Source organism: Zophobas morio, unplaced genomic scaffold, assembly GCF_036711695.1.
Source record: "Zophobas morio isolate AGI-343-1 ecotype UQ-CSIRO unplaced genomic scaffold, CSIRO_AGI_Zmor_V1 ptg000002l, whole genome shotgun sequence".
NCBI lineage: Eukaryota > Metazoa > Arthropoda > Insecta > Coleoptera > Tenebrionidae > Zophobas > Zophobas morio.
The window spans coordinates 27460094-27479884 of NW_026972107.1; the positions used below are offsets into that span (position 1 = coordinate 27460094).

Sequence of the window (19791 nt, forward strand, 5' to 3'; positions counted from 1 at the left end):
TCGCTTTCGGAAACGTGACGACTGCATGCCTATTATGTTTTTTTTTCGCAGTAGATTTCAAAGCATTCGGTTTTATAGTTCCTGAGTAAATCAATAAAATAAATTTACGCATTCATTTTTTTTTTGAGTCACCCCGTATATCCAAATTCAAATAATATGAATGGAATGATAAATCACAAGTACAGACCCATCATATTTTGTACATTTTAGATAGGATTTATTCAGCAAAATTTTGGGGTGACGTCATCAATTTTTTAGGGAGGACGAGCAAATACATTTTGATGAAAAATTTACCATGCTTGTGATAACTTTAAAATAGCTCCAAGATTTCAAAGCATTTGGTTTTGTAGTTTCTGATTTAATGAATAAAATACATTGACGCATTCATTAATATTTTTGAGTCACCCTGTATATGCAAATCCAAAAAATATGAATGGAAAGATAAATCACAAGTACAAACTCATCATACATATTTTGTACATTTTAGATATGATTTTTTCGGCAAACTTTTGAGCTGAGGTCATCAATTTGTTGGAGGGGCTAAGTAAATATATTGTGATTAAAATGTTTTCATGCTTATCATAACTGTAAACCATCTGCAAGATTTCAAAGCATTCGGGTTTGTAAATTCTAAATTAAATGTCAAAATGTTGTTTCCTAATTTTGATTTTATTTCCAAAAATCTGGACGTTTCGGGTAAAATCTCAATTCGGAGTCATAAACTACATGTGTAAGACTATATGTTATTTGATACAATTTAAAACCCAATTACTATGTACAATTTTGAAGTGACGTCATCATATTAGTGGTGGGGATGATTAGACAAATTTTGGTTAGTGTTTTACCATCTACATGATATACCTAATATAAATACAAAATTTGACAACCAGTATTTTCGGAGATTATCTGTCTAATAAAAATCCGGGACGGCAGACAGACGGACAGACAGACGGAAACGGGGCACCTATTTCTGATGAAAGATCGAGAAAATGTAAAAGTAGAGAGTCTGCCGACGGACTCGATTACAATACTTCCTTTGCTTACGCTCGGGAAGTAATAAAAGGAAAGTTGTCGTTTATGTTTGTACTAATATTAGCCAATGTGAGATTCTTCTGGTAGTCCATCGCAACTGCTGCGAATTTTGTGTTTCTCATTGCTCTCCTCTTAGCCTGTCTTTTTCTATCTTAAAATGTGCTTGCTTTCAAGAAACGAACCTTATTTTGTGTGGTAATACTGCGACACTCTGCTTGTAATTCTTCTATGTTACTAGGCTAACCAAACGAAATACCGAATTTTGTGTTAAAATAATATCATTCAATATTTTTTCATACGAAACAGGATTATCCAAGTAGATATCGCTATAGATAGCATGCAGTTTTGTTATATTAAGTTCCTCAGGAAGATACAATTTTTTAGAATCGTGCAAACTAGAATGACTTTTACGTCCTTTCTACTTGTGTGATTACCACGTATATTATAGTAGAGATTCTAACTACCAGTTGTTGATAAGGATTTTTTAAGAGTTTGAAGAGTTCTGTTTGTTACATCCCTTTTTTTAAAAGACCTCACTAGTAAATGGAAACACACCTTTTAGGGGTGACAAACTATCAACGGTTTGAAGAATGTACAAGATATACAAGTATAAGTATCCGTGTCTTCGGGAAAGAAGAGACTGTTAAGGTCCGTGTCCACTTGAGAGAGCGCTTGCGAGAAATAATTCCAAAATCAGCCCGTAAAGCCATGGTCGGGCCTGCCCTCAACTGTATAAGCGTATCGCCTTTACCTGGTTTCTCCGAGTTTGTGAGCGACTCTCACAATACGAACGCATTTCGAAATGCGACAGTCATCTCCGATAAGTCTGTTTTACGTGTATTTTTTTCGTAATAACTGAATTCGTTGCAATAATAGACCTCTGAAATTTTAAATGACAACTTAAGATCAAGTATCGTATAAAATTAAAATCAGAACTCTCGTGAGAGTTGCTCTTCAGTAGACACGTACCCTTAGAACTGCTGCTGATTTTACTTATTATCATTTTCTATTAGGGATTTGTATAATAGACTGACATAAACGCATAAACTGAAGTACATATGCTTCGACTTTATTGTTTGGTAAGTGTATTAGAAACAGCAATCTGATATATGCATTATAAATTGTTAATATTTCTTCGTTTCATTGAATTTCTGGTATTACATGAGGGTGCAGAATATAAAAATATTTTATTTTTGCAGGTTACAGACCTATTGTAGAAGATTGTAGACTGTGTCAGGAGGTAATTTCTATTAACATACTTGTTAGTTAAATCTTCTAGTTACAATTTATCAACATGCAAAACAAATTGCTAGTTACAAATCCAGATACCCATTATGTTCGAGTGCAGCATAAGTATTACAGAGTCATTAAAAATATTCATTCTTTACATTTCCCTTTGTAGAATACATTAGGTAACGGTTGTTTGAAGCAATGAACCATTATTTAATTCAAAAAGTTGAGTATTTATTTTGACACAAAAATGTATTTGTGTGAAGACCATTTTGTTGACACTGCTTCTACAAGTAAGTACGTTAATTATAATAAATTTGCAGTTCCATTACGTTTTGACAATTCAGAAATATCTGGAGTTTCTACAGACCTTAATTTGATGTCGATAACATTGATGTCGATTATTAATACGTCACCTGAGAACTGGTTTGCCGCATAGACCAGGCCGCGTTCTATGGATTTTCGCCTCTGCTGTTTGGTGCAGATTTGCCGTATGTCGCACTTGGGCGAAGCGAAACATAGTTTAGATTGAGTGCTGATTTGCCCCATGTCGAAGCAGAAATCGATACAGTACCGTTATCCGTTTTTACGCACTTGCTTGCTGTTTTGCTTTTCAGCGTTAAGTTTGGGGTTTGGAACGAACTCTTAGTCAACTTCACGCGTAGAACAAGTAATATGGGAATGACTCAAAATGTAAAATAAATAAAACAGAAACTTAACAATTTTGATGAATCTGAAATTAAAAAAAAAACAACTATAAATTGTGCTCTCTTTTTTGTTGTTACAACTACTTTCGATTTTTTTTTAAGAATGATTGAGTTTCAAATTATTAGATTCGAAATTTTACAAATCTAAATTTCAAATAGATTTGTTGGTCGATAAACAAATAATTGAATTTTTTACTTAACAGTAACATATTTATTTAATGTTTTCTCGGGAATGATTGAACTTATTTTCCCTAAAATTTTAGTGAACAAAATTTATTATGCTGCACACCTGTAAAAGAGTTCACAATTTTTTGTAGTATTCCTATTTGTAGAAATGATATTTCCACGTCAATAATTACAGATAATAAATACATTTTTAAGGGATAATTAAGATTAAGATTTCTTAATCAACTTCACGCGCAGAACAACCAAGATGGCAATGACTAATAATGTGAAATAAATGAAAAATTCATACGATATTAGAAATCGCGTGGTGAAGTAGTTAACTAAGTATAATGAACAATAAATGTTACGTTATTGATGTTTTGATTCGATTTTTTCTACATAAATATTTTCAAAATAAAGAAACTTATTTTTCGTTATTTTTATATAAAATCTGCATTTGATAAAACTCATTTCAGTCATTGATTTTACCTAAAAATTGTAGAATCCAAATATTGCGTTGTTAATTTCCATTGTTAAATTTTGAATTGTGAACGAAATACCGAGTACCAAATTTCAAATCTATTTGATTACCCCTAACTCCATATTATCTAGTACTTAATATAGTTATACGCTTTTCAGTAGAAAATAAAATAATTATTTGTACTGGTAGTTGTAAACAATTGTATAAATATTTCCGTTGGATTCCTTTGCGAACTCTTTGTCAATTATAATTTATGGTACTATGGTATGATCCCAACTGTTCAGAGAAAGGGAGGCTGTGGTGTGCGCACGTAAGCTTGTCCTATTCCTTTCCAATACTTTAGCTCTATATTTTAGCTCTCTGTCTATCATCTCCTACGTTCGCTTACCATATACTCCTTTCACCTAAAAAGTATGCAGTATTTCCCGCGCAAACCACGGAGCAGCGAAGGAGTCAGATCTCTAGATTGCCTGGCCTCGTGATTTGTCACGTACTTATTTTTAAATAACATACAGTTTTCTGAAACTGCCAGGTACTACTAAACTACAAAAATAAATAAATTATATTCTCATATTAAAGTCCGAATTAAACATGCAATGTGAAAAATAGATGCCGTGAACCCTATAAGTATAAATTAAACGTCATTGTTTGCCGACTACATAATTCATTAAACTTATTATTTTAGTAAGGTAAGGTATTAAACTGGACAGAGACTTGAATACTTTTTTTGCTATTTTTAATAACTCTTGTAAATGAGTAGATATTTAATAATAAAGCAATACATTACTTCAAATTCTTTTAATTTTCTTTATGTAGAACATCCTGTTTTCAAAATATCATGAAATTAGGGTTATGGTAATTCAATCTGGATGCTTAGGGTAAAAACTCAATGAACAACAAACGAAAAAGTATGTTAGTTTATAAAATTTATATAATATTTACTGTTGTAAAAGTTGGAGATTACGTTATATGTTAGTGAGGATGATAACAAATGTTGGTCAGCGTTTAATCAACCGGAAACGAGAGACCTATGTTTTTGTATTATAGGAGTCATGAAACGTTGAGAAGCCATAAAAGTAGCCAGTCGCCTGATAAACTTGATTACAATACTTTCTTAGCTTACGCTCGAGACGTAAAAAAAAATAAACAATAAGATTTGGATTTAATAGCTTTTGAAATCTGGTGAGTGAATTTTATGCGGCTATTATTACCATTACACAGAACCATCCACTTAAATTAACTGGTAAAAAAATATACCCATAAATAAACGGATAACGGTACTGAATCGATTTCTGCTTGGACATGGAGCAAATCAGCACTCAATCTAAACTATGTTTCGCTTCGCCCAAGTGCGACATACGGCAAATCTGCACCAAACAGCAGAGGCGAAAATCCCTAGAACGCGGCCTGGTCTATGCGGCAATTATGATTCCGAAATGTCTGCAAGTTTGAATGGTAATAGTGGTCAATATTGCTAACACGCAAAAATCCGCAGCTGCTGATTCTACACCTCATAACAGAAAGGAAGAACAAAGCGACAAAAGGAAATTTTACAATAATTTGATTGCAAATCAGTTCAAAATTTAACCCCCAGAAAAAAAAAACATTTGTATTGGTCGTACCGAAATTTGAGTAAGAGTCCAACTTGCTGACACAATTGAAAATAATCTAAAGTCGCTTTCATAAAATCGCAGTTTGTCAATGCGAACAGAAAGAGATCGCGTTTTACCACAGAAAGTAAAATATTTGTATTGGTTTTATCTAAAAACCAATACAAAAACAAGTAAAAAATTCTTACATTCACTACATATATATTTTTTTTGCAACCAGATCATTATGTTCACGTATTTTAAAGAATATCATGACAATATGCAAAAACTCAAATACGTAACAAAGCATCTATTAGAATATATTGTTCATGTTCACGATATTATTGTACATACTTTGTATAGACACACTAGGGCATATTTCGAACATAAAAAACAAAATTCTCCTTCTTCTTATTGCATACGAATATATCACGACTAACCGAGGTAAATTTGACAAAAAAATATTTAGTTCAGTTTTTATTTTTTGAGGGGGTTATTGATCAATTGATCCCATGCACGAGTCGTCACTAAACTTAAGCACATACATATTAAAGATGACAAGTATAGTTACATATATGATCTTAGGTTATCAGAAACGGCCTGGCGCATTACAACTGGTTAAGTAGACGTATTCTATGAAATGTATGTTCTGTTAATTTTAGAGAATGCATAGAGTGTCTATACAATATAGAATAAAGCTTTTATGAACAATATTTTATCCAAAATTTTCGAATGGGTTCATTTTTTCCTCACATATCCGGTGGTTATTTTTTTTATTGTAACTCTAATTTTTAACATTTGCTTGAGGAGAGAAAAAATGTCGATGACGTCACAACTTTTACAGCGAAAATGTCAGATTTTGTAGTTTGTGAACAATCCCTTGATACTGATTACTGTTATATGGTTCTTTTATTTCATTTTTTATCACTAAATTTTTCATCTGAAAATATAATAAAAAAATTGTTGCATGCGTAACTCATTTCATTATATAGAATTCTACTTCAAGGTATTTTATCCTCTTTCAAAATATGTTAAAAACTTTCAATACTTTTCGATTTTTAAAAAACGGACCACGTGAAATAGTATTTGACCGGTATAGCAACTAAAAATAAATGTCTGTTATTGAATTTAGAATACGTGTCGCGCATGCGAGAAATTTAAAATGATGTAACACTATATTTTGATACTCACCTAAATACTGAGTATCTTCAGGTCGAATTTGAGCTTTATTCAATGTTTTCCATCCACCATCTGTTCGGTACTTTATGGAGTAATGTTGTATTAGGTTGGCCCTTTCCAGTGGTGGCTGCCACGTTATCAAAAAACCATTACTAATTTCTGTCACAGTCAAATTTCTAGGGATACCTGGCTTTGGTCCTAAATGCAAGAGTTCTAAATTATATATACCAACTGCCTCTTAAAAGATTTTTAGATACTGATTCCAAAAGAAAGCACAAGTTATACTTAATTATATTATGAACAGAACTGACTTCTTTTGGATTCAGTTATCGTAAGTATATAGTCTATAGAGAAACAATGAAAAACTCTTCGTTCGCCATTCGCTTGCAATAAACACTTATGTTACGTTGTATTTACAGTACATAAAAAAAAACATGCAGTATGCTTCCAGGTTCTGACGACTTATTTTCTGGTTTTAATCGTTGTTATTTAGAAGACAACAGTAGCCTGAAACTGGCTGCCTTTTAACCATGAAAATTAAATTATACGCGGGGTGTTTCTCAATGTCTCTCGAAGATCAACTCCTAAATTATAATATGTGCAACAAATGCTTAAAGCTTAAGCTTTAAATATGGTGACAAGTTGTGCATTAAACGCCTACTATACTACAGCGGTCAATTAATGATACTAACTGATCAGCTTAATTGACGAACAATTCAAAATTGACAAATACGTCGAAAACTAAAGGTAATGAGTAACTTCACTTATAAAAATCAGGGAAGTGTACGAGCAGTACGAGCATGCAATCTAATTTGTGGGAAGTATTATTGTATGTTGAATCATAATGAAAAAATCACTTGGCAGTTCACCTTCGTAAATGTCCACAACGTAACTATGGATTGTGAATTCTAAACGTGGATTTAGTAATTTATTGTAGTAACTAATCCGTCACTTGATATTTTGACCTATTGTTAAGTTTGTTTGCAAGAACGCAAAGGAAAAGACATTACGTACAAGCTCACTTACTATTCCATCTTAACTTATGCTGATTATCAGAAATAATTATGATTATGCCACATTGTTGGCGAGCAAATAATTCCTTCTGTGGAGTTTTAAAATGCAAATGTCAACTTTAATGACAATTAGTAGACCCTCAATAAAATTCAACAATTTATTTCTCAGTAACTCAAATATACACGACTAATTATTATTCAGCGATTTCGATTATGTACAAAATAATCCCGGCGCAACTTGACCGGGTTCTCTAAACATTGACTGGACTCGACTCGTTGACTGAATAATCATCGTTCCTGAAAGTGGCCTCTATTTAAACCCATACTCCCTTTCTAAATGTTTCGCGATCGAGGTTTTTCTAGAATCTAGACTATCCATCACGATATCCGCTCCCAGGCTTTTCTTTAGCGAATACCGCCCAGCCGCCGTCACATACTAGAAAGCCCTGGAGAAAACCTATAGGCGTCATACTGAGGCGGCGTATGGGTTTATTTCATAGCAGTATATCAATCTGTGTCTGTTTATCATTGTCCCGTACAGTACGGGCCATGTCGAAGTTCCGATGGAGTCTTTTGAAGAACAATAGTGCAAACTTTAAATTATGAGGTTTCGATCGAGATACACTACATAACACACTGGTACAGACAACGTAATGCGAACACGAAGACACCAGGATGCAAGGGGGAACTAAGTTGTGAGGTAATGCAATAACTGATGAAGGCACTCGACGGAGAACTTGGTTTGGATCAATATCTGACAATTTGTTCCGGACCTATTAAATAAGAACTAAACAATTGCCAGAAGGGGCTCACATATCCAATTTTTTCTCCATGAGTCCATGTTAAAATATGGACAAGGACAGTTTTATAGCAGAGTAAATAGCGTGTAGAGAATTGATTCTAAAATCTTTGCAAAATTGCATAGTAGGGAAATTGGCCTATAATTACGTATATTAGATGGCTCCTCTTTTTAAGCATCGGGTATATAATAGATGTTCCCCATAAAGCCGAAAATGTAGATGTTTTGAGTATAAAAAGGTAAAATAAAGGTTCAACTAGAACTGAAGCACAATCCCTGATGATAACACTTCTAATTGCATCTAATTCCGACGTGAATGAATATTCATCTCATTGATAATCTCCTCTTTGGGGTCACATTAACGTTGGATAACAAATTGGCATTTCTGTTTATATTCGTCGACTGGATGTACACACTGCTAAAATAGTCACCAAAGGCGCCAACAATACCTTCTGGGTTAGCAATTACAGTGTCGTTGCTATACACGACTCCAGGGATCCTAGTACTTCCTCTTCTTTTACTTACAAATCCCCAGAATTTTTTTGGATCATCAATTAGCACATTTTCAACACTTCATAAATAAATAGTGTATGCTCTTTTATTTAATGCTTTCGTCTGTTTACGGTAATCGCAGAATAAGTTAAAATAATATGTTGTCTTGCTTCCTTTATACATCTTATAATTAATATTCCTTATTTCTAATATGTCTAATAACTTCACAGTGAATCACGGTGGATAATGAAGTTTTTCATGTTTTAACTTTCACACAATTAGGATAATAGTTTAGTTTTGCAGGCATTTTCACTGTTAGCTGCTTTGTATAACCAATCCATGTCGTACAACGATTTATTTATATAAAGCCGGGAAGCCCACCTTTTAAGAGTTGAATGTCTTAAAAGTAGCTATCTATCATTGAAAAGTGCTTTTGTGGTTGATTACGATGCATAAAATGAATGCACAATGATGGGTGGTATCCTCTGGTACCATATACGATACGGATCTCTCAACTGCACAAGATATATTGGAAAAAACAAGATCAAGTATATTACCGTGTAAATTTTCAATTGTACTAAATTGACGCATGTTAAAAAAATTCATAAACTTTATTAGTGTCAAATTTTGTCTACTATTTGGATCACTGGTGAAAGACGGCGTCTTGAAATCTCCAATTATTATAATATTGTGCTTGTAGTGGCCGAAATTGTTTATAAAATGATCCAAAAATGTAGAATAATGATCAAATGTTGTGGATGGTGGTATATATGAAACGTAAATATGTCTGATTTATATATCTTTATGTTCAACTCAATCATAATCACCTCAATTACAATACTATCCACAGTCAATAATCTGCCTCATTATTGTACATGTACTTGTCTCTTTATTGGCCTTGCGAGCAAGCTCGCTCAGCCATAAAAGAGTGCGTCTAATAAAGCTATGCATTATTTACTTGTAACATAAATAGCTACTACAAAACACGTGACCAAAGTATCATACAAACTCAAACAACTATTGCGATAGTGATCTTCGTTTTACGCGTTACACAAAGAAGGAAGTTACGAAATGTATGTCTACCAATACCAATGCTACGCAACATGCCAGTTACTCTATTTCACAAAATCCTCTGACTTGAAAAGAGATGAAACTATGCAATGTCTCTGTATACTTGTGACTTTTTCGTCAATTGTCATCGTCGTTTTTGGTTCTACTTCAGTGTTTTTAATCGTAGTTCCTAATTGCTAATCTCTATTTTCCAAAACAGCTCTTATCACAACTAACCCAGTCTATTAGTTGTGTTGTTTGTTCTGTGCGTTTGTTTTGTTAACTTTTTTGTTCGTTTGCGGCAAAAGTGAACATGCTCGGCAAACCTTTGAGCTCTCGTGCTCAGAAAATAGTGGCTAATCTCATAGAGTATTTTACTATGAAAAAGGAGCACAATGGTCCCCTGTTGTCGTTAAATGCCATAGAACAAGTAAGATAAAAAGCAATGGAAATTTTTATTGCTTTATTACAATATCTTTTTGAATTTTTAGCGAGTTGCAGATGCTCTAGGCGTTTGTCAACAGTGTCTACGACTAAAACCAGAAAGGAGATGTTTTCACCAGCCCATCAAAGTCGAGACCAAATCGCAAATCTCTCAAGGCAAACGACCTCTATGAGCTTATAAAAATGGAAGTTCCTAAATCAGTTTATTATGATATGTGTAAAGATAGTAGGTGATAATGATTCATTCAGATAATTATTAATGTTTTCAGGAAAATTACTTTGCAGACGTTAAACCACGAATTAAAACGAAAGGAAATAGTGGATGTGAGTGTGAGTACTCTTCGTCTTCTACTGTTTCACTTGGAATTCAAATATAGAAAAGATGATATCCGAAAAGTATTAATGGAGAAAGCACGTATTGGCGCGCACAGGGCCCATTTTGTACGCAAGAATCCGAATTTACGAGAAATATGATCTCAGATGAAACATGGGTTTTTGCTAAAGGAAATGTCATAAAATCTTGTCAGGATGGTGGCACTAAGAGCGTTAGAAGACCACAAGGTCGTTATGCCAAGCGCTACGTTATATTGCATGCAGGACGCAACTCTGGATTTGTTGAAAATGTTGGATTGCTGTGTGGATCGAAATCAAATGTAATGGACCATCACGGAGAAATGAATGCTGAGATGTTCACTAAATGGTATGATGAGAAGTTGATACCAAATTTAGAGGCGCCTTCACTAATTATAATAGATAACGCTTCATATCATCGTGCTGTTGCTGAAAAACAACCTTGTACATCCTGGTGAAAATCTGGTATTCAACAATGGCTAGTTAAGAACAGTGTAAGATATGAACCGTCAATGCAAAAGAACGAGCTGCTATACTTAGCCAGACATCAAAAAAAACCTAAGGAATATATTGTTGATCGATTGTTGCAACAAAATGGACATGATGTATTGCGCCTTCCCCATTATCACTGTCAGTTTAATGCTATTGAATTAATTTGGGCTAATCCTAAGACTTACTGCAACAAACATATAGGTGAAGAAGGTTATGGTGACGATAAAGTATTGCATATGAGGGAACAATCTTTAAGTAACTGTAACGCAAATACATAGAAAAAGTGCATTGAACATACTGAAAAAAAGTTATTAATGTATGGAGTGAACGACAACTATTATTGGAAGGGACAGTACCAGAACGGCGAATTACAACAAATACATTTTAGTTTATTATAAGATATGCAAATAAGTAAAATCTTTCAGCTAGTTTTAGACATCGTGAATGTGGTTTTTACCTTAAAGGCAACTTCGTCTTGTTTCAAATATGTTATAAATATGTGCGCGACCCTAACACTTTAACAATCCTCCCAGCACACCAAGCTGGGTTTGCGATAGTGACGTGCTATTACAGTGTTGTTAACTTTAAATTTCTGTTGGCCCACCTTTATAATTTCTAATCAAACGGTATTTGCTCCAAATTTCGGACAAACAACAATAATAGAGCTCCAGAGAAAGATTTTAAAAATAACTTCCGAATTTATATCTGCACTTGAAATATGTCTTGATGCTTTTGTCACATTGTATAAGCCTATTACAAGATTAATAAAATTATCTAAATTTTAAAAGGACTAAGGTATATTTCTTTGTTTTGTACTGTTACGAAATAAACCCATACGCCGTATGACTCATGGGCCGGGCGGCGCGGCGTTCGCTAAAGGAAAGCCTGAAAGTAGATGTCGCGATGGGCCCAGAAAACCCTCGAGGAGGCGTTCTGGATCCATCGAGAGAAACGTATAGGTTTAAATAGAGGCCACAGTCGAGCCGAGTCCAGCGAATGTTAAGAAGAGCTAAACAAGACGCGCCGGAATTAGTTTCCACATAATCGCTGTGCAGTCAGTCGTGTAAATTTGAGTTAGTAAGAAATAAATTGTTGAGTTTTACCCACGCCGATTCTAATCACCTGTTCAACGTAACAGTACTTTGACCTTCGTTATCAAAAATAAGTAATTGTGATTTAACACCTTCGGTTTCATTTTCTCCATCGTCGTTATTTTTATTTTCAACTCTTTTTTTGGCATATGTTTTCGCCAGCGATACAAAACTTATGCAAAATAGAACAGGTATTTATAATTTTTCCTGCTTTATCTGAAGCGTAATGATGTGATCTTTCGATAAAGCAGCATCTGAATCTTGATTTTAATACTTCAGTCAATCTTTCGATAACGTTGCGGACATGCTTGCGCGCATTGTTGTATCGCCTTTCTTGCTCACTGTGATTTTGGCCCGGACTGGCGGGCGTCATGCTAATGCATGGTTCGAATGGATAACCTGTGTCTCCAATGATCCACCTATTTTATCTCCGTTTTCAAACCCTACGAGTATACTCCTGGCAAGCAAAAGTGGCAGACCTAACTTTTAAAGCTCCCGCATCAAAGGATGTAAAACAATGTTTATTACCCTTCCATTTAAGAATAAACACCTACACATGAGCTAAATGGGGATGAGTCAAGCGAAGCAGCATTGAAAGTATGGCTAGGCTAGCTTTTTCGAACAATTATAAAACTTGTTTTGCAAATTTGACAAAAATTGCTCCAGCCGTTTCGAAGACTATCTGTCTAATATAAATCGACAGAGACGGCAGGCAGATAGACTGAAACGTGAGATCTACTTTTTATGCTGTAGGGGTCATGAAAAGTCGAGAACACATGAAATTAGCCATTTGCCAGATAGATCTTATTACAATACTTCTTTAACTTACGATCGGGAAGTAAAAAGCATGTAACAAGGCAGTCAATGTCAGATTGTAAACTTTAACACAAAAACTGTATGAACTTTCGTATTATTTAGATAACGACAGGGTGTGTTTGAAATGTCTGTAAAAATAGAAACGGAAAATTCGACATGAGAAGCATATGCCATATACTTAAAATCACCTTAATAAAATTCTTCCGTTTTTGCGAATAAATTCACTAAAAAATTAATCAAAATTTGATGTGCGCTATTGACCTACGGAAATTCGTTGGTTGTTAAGCAACATTTTACTTTCGAGTGAAGTTTTTCCCGGTCGGAATTTACCAGACTATCGAATTTTCAATGCCGTTGTTCAGCGTCTTCGAGAAAATGGAGGATTTCGTCCACATACGTCTAATTGTGGTCACCGAAGAACCGACCAAACACTAAAAACGTAACTCGAAATTTGAAATATCGTGGATGAAAATCCGGATATAAGCCTGCCAATATTAACGTACTAAGTAAAGGTTTCCCCATTTGTAGTTTAGAGTGCCTGAAGTAAGCAGACACGGGTATCATGTACAGGGTTCATAGCACATATGCATCAAAATAATATGAAAATACAGATGACAATCTGATTTTGTATCCATGCTATTGATTTTGTAATGTTTTGGACACAGCGTAAAAGTGAGGTTGTACAGGGTTTATGTGAACATAACTGTACATTCAAATAAGTGACGCAGAACTAGCTTCATTGAGCGAAATTGGCAAAGTGGTGGCAGACCCAGAATCTCTATGCTGGAGGAGGATGACTAGCACAGGTCTCTCCATGCCTTCCAGGTTATAAAAAATTTTGGGCGCTAATGGGGGCAAGACCAAATATTGAGTTGTACTTGTAAGTATACTAAATCTCCTATTGTATAAACTAAAGTAAGCTCTAGCAAAATTTTTCGCCAAAATTCTAACATGTAAGACCCACCACTGACCCGGAAATGACCGGCATTCAGGCAAGACTTCTATCATTACGGGTACTAAGACCAAGTAATGATATGCATTGATTAGATTAACAGAACAACTTTCGAGATTCTAGAATTACAGCATACAAATTAGTCTGCTATTATTCTCTAATCTCACCCCATCCCCAAAAGTCTAGCGTAACTACCGACCATTTATCCGCGCATCACTTGGAAAGTGACCTACACTACTCTGACCTACTGGTGCTAATCTAATCTGACTGACATGATCAGACTGTTCAAGAAACTTACGAACAATATGACATGTTCCTAACAAAACAGCTTTTTGAATTTTGATAATTATTGAATCATTCAAATGCAAAGATTTTAAATTCTCAACTAAGCTATTTGGAACTACACCTACATTAGAGATAACTAGGGGTAGAATGGAAATTTTTTTAAGATTCAACATGGATTTCATTTCTATCGATAATTGTAGATATTTTGAAATCTTGGTGTGGTATGTTTGAATCATGTTGTTTGTGTTAGGAACAGCAATGTCAATGAGAATGGCTTCGTTTGTGTGTTTTTTGATAAGTATGATGTCTGGTCTGTTAGCTGTAATATTTAAGTCTGTAAGTATTGTGCGATCCCAGTATAATTTGTATTTGTTATTTTCAAGGAACGGAGATGGAATATAAGTGTAATACGGTGTCGTATCTTCGATTAAGTTCATAAGTGTTGCTAATTCTTTGAGGATGATTTTGGCGACGTTGTCGTGTCTAGCTTTGTAGTCAGTTTGTGCTAGGATGCTGCAGGAAGAGATTATGTGCTGGAATTATTAGAACTGTTTTTTTAGTATTCATTTTCATTTTTCCATTTAGTGAAGACCAATGAAACAAACATTGGCAGTATTAGCTTCGACAGGATCGACAACTGTTATGATTGAGTAAAAAATAACGTTAACATTTCTAAAGCTTCCTTTACAAATCAATGACATTTAAACAACATTGAAGACCGAAGATATTTGATCGCAATAGCATATACAGGGTGCCGTATCCAAGTCATAGGAAATTAATAAGGGAATTAACATGGCAAATTTGTTTTTATTTTATAATATCTCCCCAGATCACTTTAAAGCTATTATTGAGTGATGCCTTTGTGGAGGTCGAAGAGGGCTATCGGCCAGTATTTTTTTCAAATCGTTGCATCGCGATCATTTACTATAAAAAGGTTTTAAAAATTATAACTATTTTGAAATTCGCGCCCGATTCGATTTGTCGCGAAATGTTCCGTCGCACTGTCGAAGTTCGGCGATCGCGTCTTTGGATTAACTATGCAAAATCCAAACGTCAAAGTGAAATTAGAAATTATTCTCAGAAATCAACGAACAACTCAAACTGAATTATTTTATCCAGTGTAATGATTATTGTAGGACAAATTAAACGGAAGAAATGCACAAATGGATCCATTCATTCGTCATGGTGCGCGACCCCGTCAAACAAGCCATCTCTAACTACGCTCAGGCCGTATCCAAAAAGCCCGAATTGAAGACTTCGAGCAGCTGGTCTTCCTCAAAACCCCATCGGCAGCATTGTGACATGTCCTGGGAGCCCGTCAAGCTAGAAATGTACTCGCGCTGCCTCACTCAGTGATCACTAAACGAGTCAAATTGAATTATTTAATCCAATATGACGATTATAATCGTCATATTGGATAAAATAATTGACCTACAATAAATATTAAACGGAATAAATGCACAAACTGCACAAAATATTTTATTAGGTTATGTTGCTGGTGAGTCTTTATTACTAAAATCTTATTAAAATGCCATGTTCTACTGAGATTAGATGAAAAAGCGAGGGCCCGCTTTTCTTATTGTGTGATGATAAGATTTACCATCAAAACAGCTGGCGCTTTGGAAGATAACCTTTTAATGAACCATTTAGATAACTACAAATAACAAAACTTAACAATTGTTGATGAATGAAGTAATGAAATATTGTACGAATCTGGAGAAGTATTGCACTATTTCCAAGAATTGCTCAAAAAGACTGCTCTCAGCAGCTATACAGTAAGTAAGCCGATCTTCAAAACTCCTACACGTGTTGATCAGCATTTGAGTTGAAATCTGAAGACAAAATCAATTGACTTCCAATCTTTAGTGATTCGAAAACAAAGTGTGAAATTTACCCAAATTACCTACTAATTAAATTAACCGTTGAAGAACAAGTAGGGCCTCGCTTTTTCATCTAATCGCAGTAGAACATAGCATAACCTAATAAAATATTTTGTGCAGTTTGTGCATTTATTCCGTTTAAATTGACCTACAATAATCGTCATTTTGGATAAAATAATTCAATTTGAGTCGTTCAGTGATTACTGAGTGAGGCAGCGCGAGTACATCCCTAGCTTCTTCTTCTTCGTCTTTTCGGTACGAATGTACATCCCTAGCTTGACGGGCTCCCAGGACATGTCACAATGTTGCCGATGGGGTTAAATCATTAATAATTTGATGACGTCCTTTAAATTTCTTTTTAGAAAAACGCCGTTTAAATTTTATATTAATAGTCGCGGTTCATGAATTGATTTTTTACCTTAAGCACCCATGTCGTCACAAAGAAAATTCAAATTCCATACATTTTATAGCAGAAAGAGACTGACGTGCGCTGAAGTCGGTGGTCGCGCCTTAAAAATATTAAATCACCGGCACTGGTTCCATAGACTCATGGGTAATAATTTGTTTTTTTGATCAAATCAAGAACGATTGCGAATACAATAATGTTGCACTCGCCAATATTTTATAATAATAAAACAAAAATTATCACAATAACAGGATTTAGCCAAAATAATATTCAGGATATTTTGTTCTATTGTAGCTTAGAATAATTTTAGTCACCTCTTTTATCTCCTCTATTTTGAGGAGACAAAATTATTCAAATTAGGCAGCTTGCTACGTGCTTAATCATCGCATTCTTTCGATGTATAAACATAAACAACTGAAGTTAAGCATGTACTGAGAATATTATTTTTCTCGTTGATTATCTGCTTCGAATACTCGGTGACTTCATGATTGAAGCAAATTTTTGTGTTAGTAATTCTGAATTATTGGTAACAATGTTAACATGTTAGTTCACAGTTGTCAACTTTGACAGGAGCACTCTTAACAAGTATGCCATAAAATTTTAAATTGTTGTCAACCTGACACAAAAATCACAATCATTAATAGTCACCCGGTATATTTAACACTTTTTAGGCGATTACACACTCCGTGGCGCGGGGACTGCGAGGATGTTATTAACGCCACTGCATAACATGCTTAAGTTCTACCTAAATAATTTTACACATTTTTTTAACGTTTTAATATTTGAGACGATTTGTGATATGGGTTTAAACTTAGACTGGAAAGTAAAAGTCTATCAAACCTCTTGACAAAAATTTTCTCACTTCTGAAAGACGTACGTTAAGATTTCTGTGTTTTAGAATTTTACAACAATATAGCCTAAATAAATCTTCGTCGATATTCTATAGTACTCGTGAATAAATGTTATTGCCTTATCTCAAAAACATCAATATATTTAATAAAATAATTTTTAAAAGTGGGTAATCAAATATGTTAACTCTCCGTACAATTTGTCACAGAATGGTGCCATATTTATCTAAATTAAATTGAATTTTTATTCCTCAAAATTTGGCTGCAAACAATAATTTTTCTTGAATTTTCATAATTCAATTGTTTGGGGCACGACCCAAACAAATTTTTTAAAATTTAGTGAATACTTCTCTAAAGGCATCAGTGCTGCAATATGTCTTATTAAACGAGAGGAATATATTTTTTTGTTCTATTTTATTCGTTATTTTATAAAAAAAAAAATGGACAATTTGATCACGTTTATTATTTTTTTTACATTTCACATTTGTCTCAAATTCAATCTCAAATGCGCTAGTCGTTTATAAACAACTTCAAAACGACCGATGTTATGAATTTGACGGAGGATATTTACCGTATATGTGATTATGTAATGTTCGTGACGTTCTTGAAAATATGGTATCAACATTAAAAAACAAGTTGTTTGCTTCCATTGCGAAACTGTGTTTGATTTCACAGTAAGCCTATTTTCAATGTAAAGTAGACGAAAAACATTATTTAATCATATTTTGAAATTTATTTTAAATTTTGTTTTAGTTTTTGTATCAGTAATGTCTGCACAGGAAACGAGAATTTTTTAACATGTGTAAGCTGAATTTTTAGTGCAGGTCTTAAAGGCGACAAAATCAATCAGTTTTAATTATTAACTTCCACTTAAGACACATATTGTCAGATGCCGGGGGTGCATTTTGAGGGCAGTCAGTCAGAGTAAGTAAGAGTCAGTGTAAAGTAGCCGATGGGCGTGAAGGCCGAGCTATGTGGTGATGGTCTGACAGGGCCGCACTCAGGTTGAGTGAAACATAAGAGCAAAGAGTTAGGGTGTTGATAGGAGAAGGTGGCAGGTGGCAGGTTAGGGTGAACCTGGGCATGAGAATAGCGTTTTACGCGTAAAATCTCCAGTAGATACCATGGTATGTACCTGGGCACTGAGGGCGAACTCAGGTGGGGCGCCTTTGGCCCACGACACCAGATTGGCGAAATCCTTAAAAAGGTGTTCTGGCTGCTGACCGATCGGTGGTGGCGGTGGTGGCAACCGAATGCAACAGAGAATACGTTTACTGGTTAGGTTTGGAGATTAACCCGGTTTCTGGAGGAAATACAGTGAGGTATGGACGTGGATATGTCATCTCCACTTTGGCCTTGACAGTGCTCTCTGTGGGCAGCAGTACATCCTAAACTGTACATCTAGTGCGATTTCAGATAACTCGACGTCATCCGGAGATTGCGCCTCTAAGACGACGCCGTGAGTTGGAACCGCTGATCGAGAAGAAGTGGGCTGGGTGGACACTCCCAGGAGAGTGACCCCATTCTTACTCATTAGCGGCAGATAAGTCACGTGTGACTGTTTTCATGTTCATGATTGGGGCCGAATTGTGTCGGGGCCGGACCTATACTAGAGTGTCACATGACCGTCATTAATAATGAATATTTGTTGATAATTTGCGCCAAAGCCGCTATCTGGCCAGGAATCGTCTTACACACGCTTATATGTATGTAACTACTTAATTAGGCAATAAAATAGCTAGTTAATAGAATAGTTAATAGAATACACCGACATAGTTTTAATTTGTAAATATGTAGTTCAAGTCCAAATATGTATTACCTAAGTTGTAAGTGTTGTAAGAAATAATTATAAATGAAATAAAATATTAATATGTAAAAAAGTAATTTTTCTTGCATATTTTGCATATACCTTATTTCTTACATATTCTAGCAATTTTTTGCATATAATACCAAATTTCTCTGCCGCAATGCGCATATTTACAGTTAGGGACACGGAATTTCAAACGACAACCAACTTTCTGACATTTAAAAACATTGTAGTCTTATATCTTATTGTCATTATGATTGACAGGTCGTTTGAAATTCCGTGTCCCCAACTGTACATGTTTTTTTTTCTGCATTTAATTCCGAGCTTTAGGGATGACAAGTTTGATGTTAGTTGAAGTTTCAACGGTATAAAAAGTAGTGCCGCTCTAAGAATATGAAAATCACCACTGGAAGTTTTTTTTGTTAGCAATTGAAATCAACAGGTGGTGTTTTTTTAATTTTGGCAAAATCTATAATGTATTATAAATAAGAAAGTGAGTTTGGTTAATTAACAACAAATTTAAAGCGTGTTTTAAGTTTTTTTTTTTAACTATAATTAAGACCCACCAATGATCCGGAAATGACCGGCATTCAGGCAAGACTTCTATCATTACGGGTACTAAGACCAAGTAATGATATGCTTTGATAATTTTTAATTATTATTGTTGAGAATATTCAAGTGA

General features: G+C 34.6%; 1 protein-coding gene across 12 annotated transcripts in view; it reads right to left on the bottom strand.

Annotated features, from left to right (window-relative positions):
• Positions 1 to 19791, bottom strand: part of LOC135132413 (protein turtle) — a 257464-nt gene that overhangs the window by 22637 nt on the left and 215036 nt on the right. For 9 of the 12 annotated variants that reach the window (XM_064060557.1, XM_064060548.1, XM_064060517.1 and 6 more), the window contains one exon: positions 6396 to 6596. In XM_064060557.1, the coding sequence (XP_063916627.1) occupies positions 6396 to 6596 (201 nt within the window). The remainder of the gene's footprint in view (positions 1 to 6395; positions 6597 to 19791) is intronic. The other 3 variants (XM_064060531.1, XM_064060572.1, XM_064060523.1) reach the window with 1 other exon arrangement.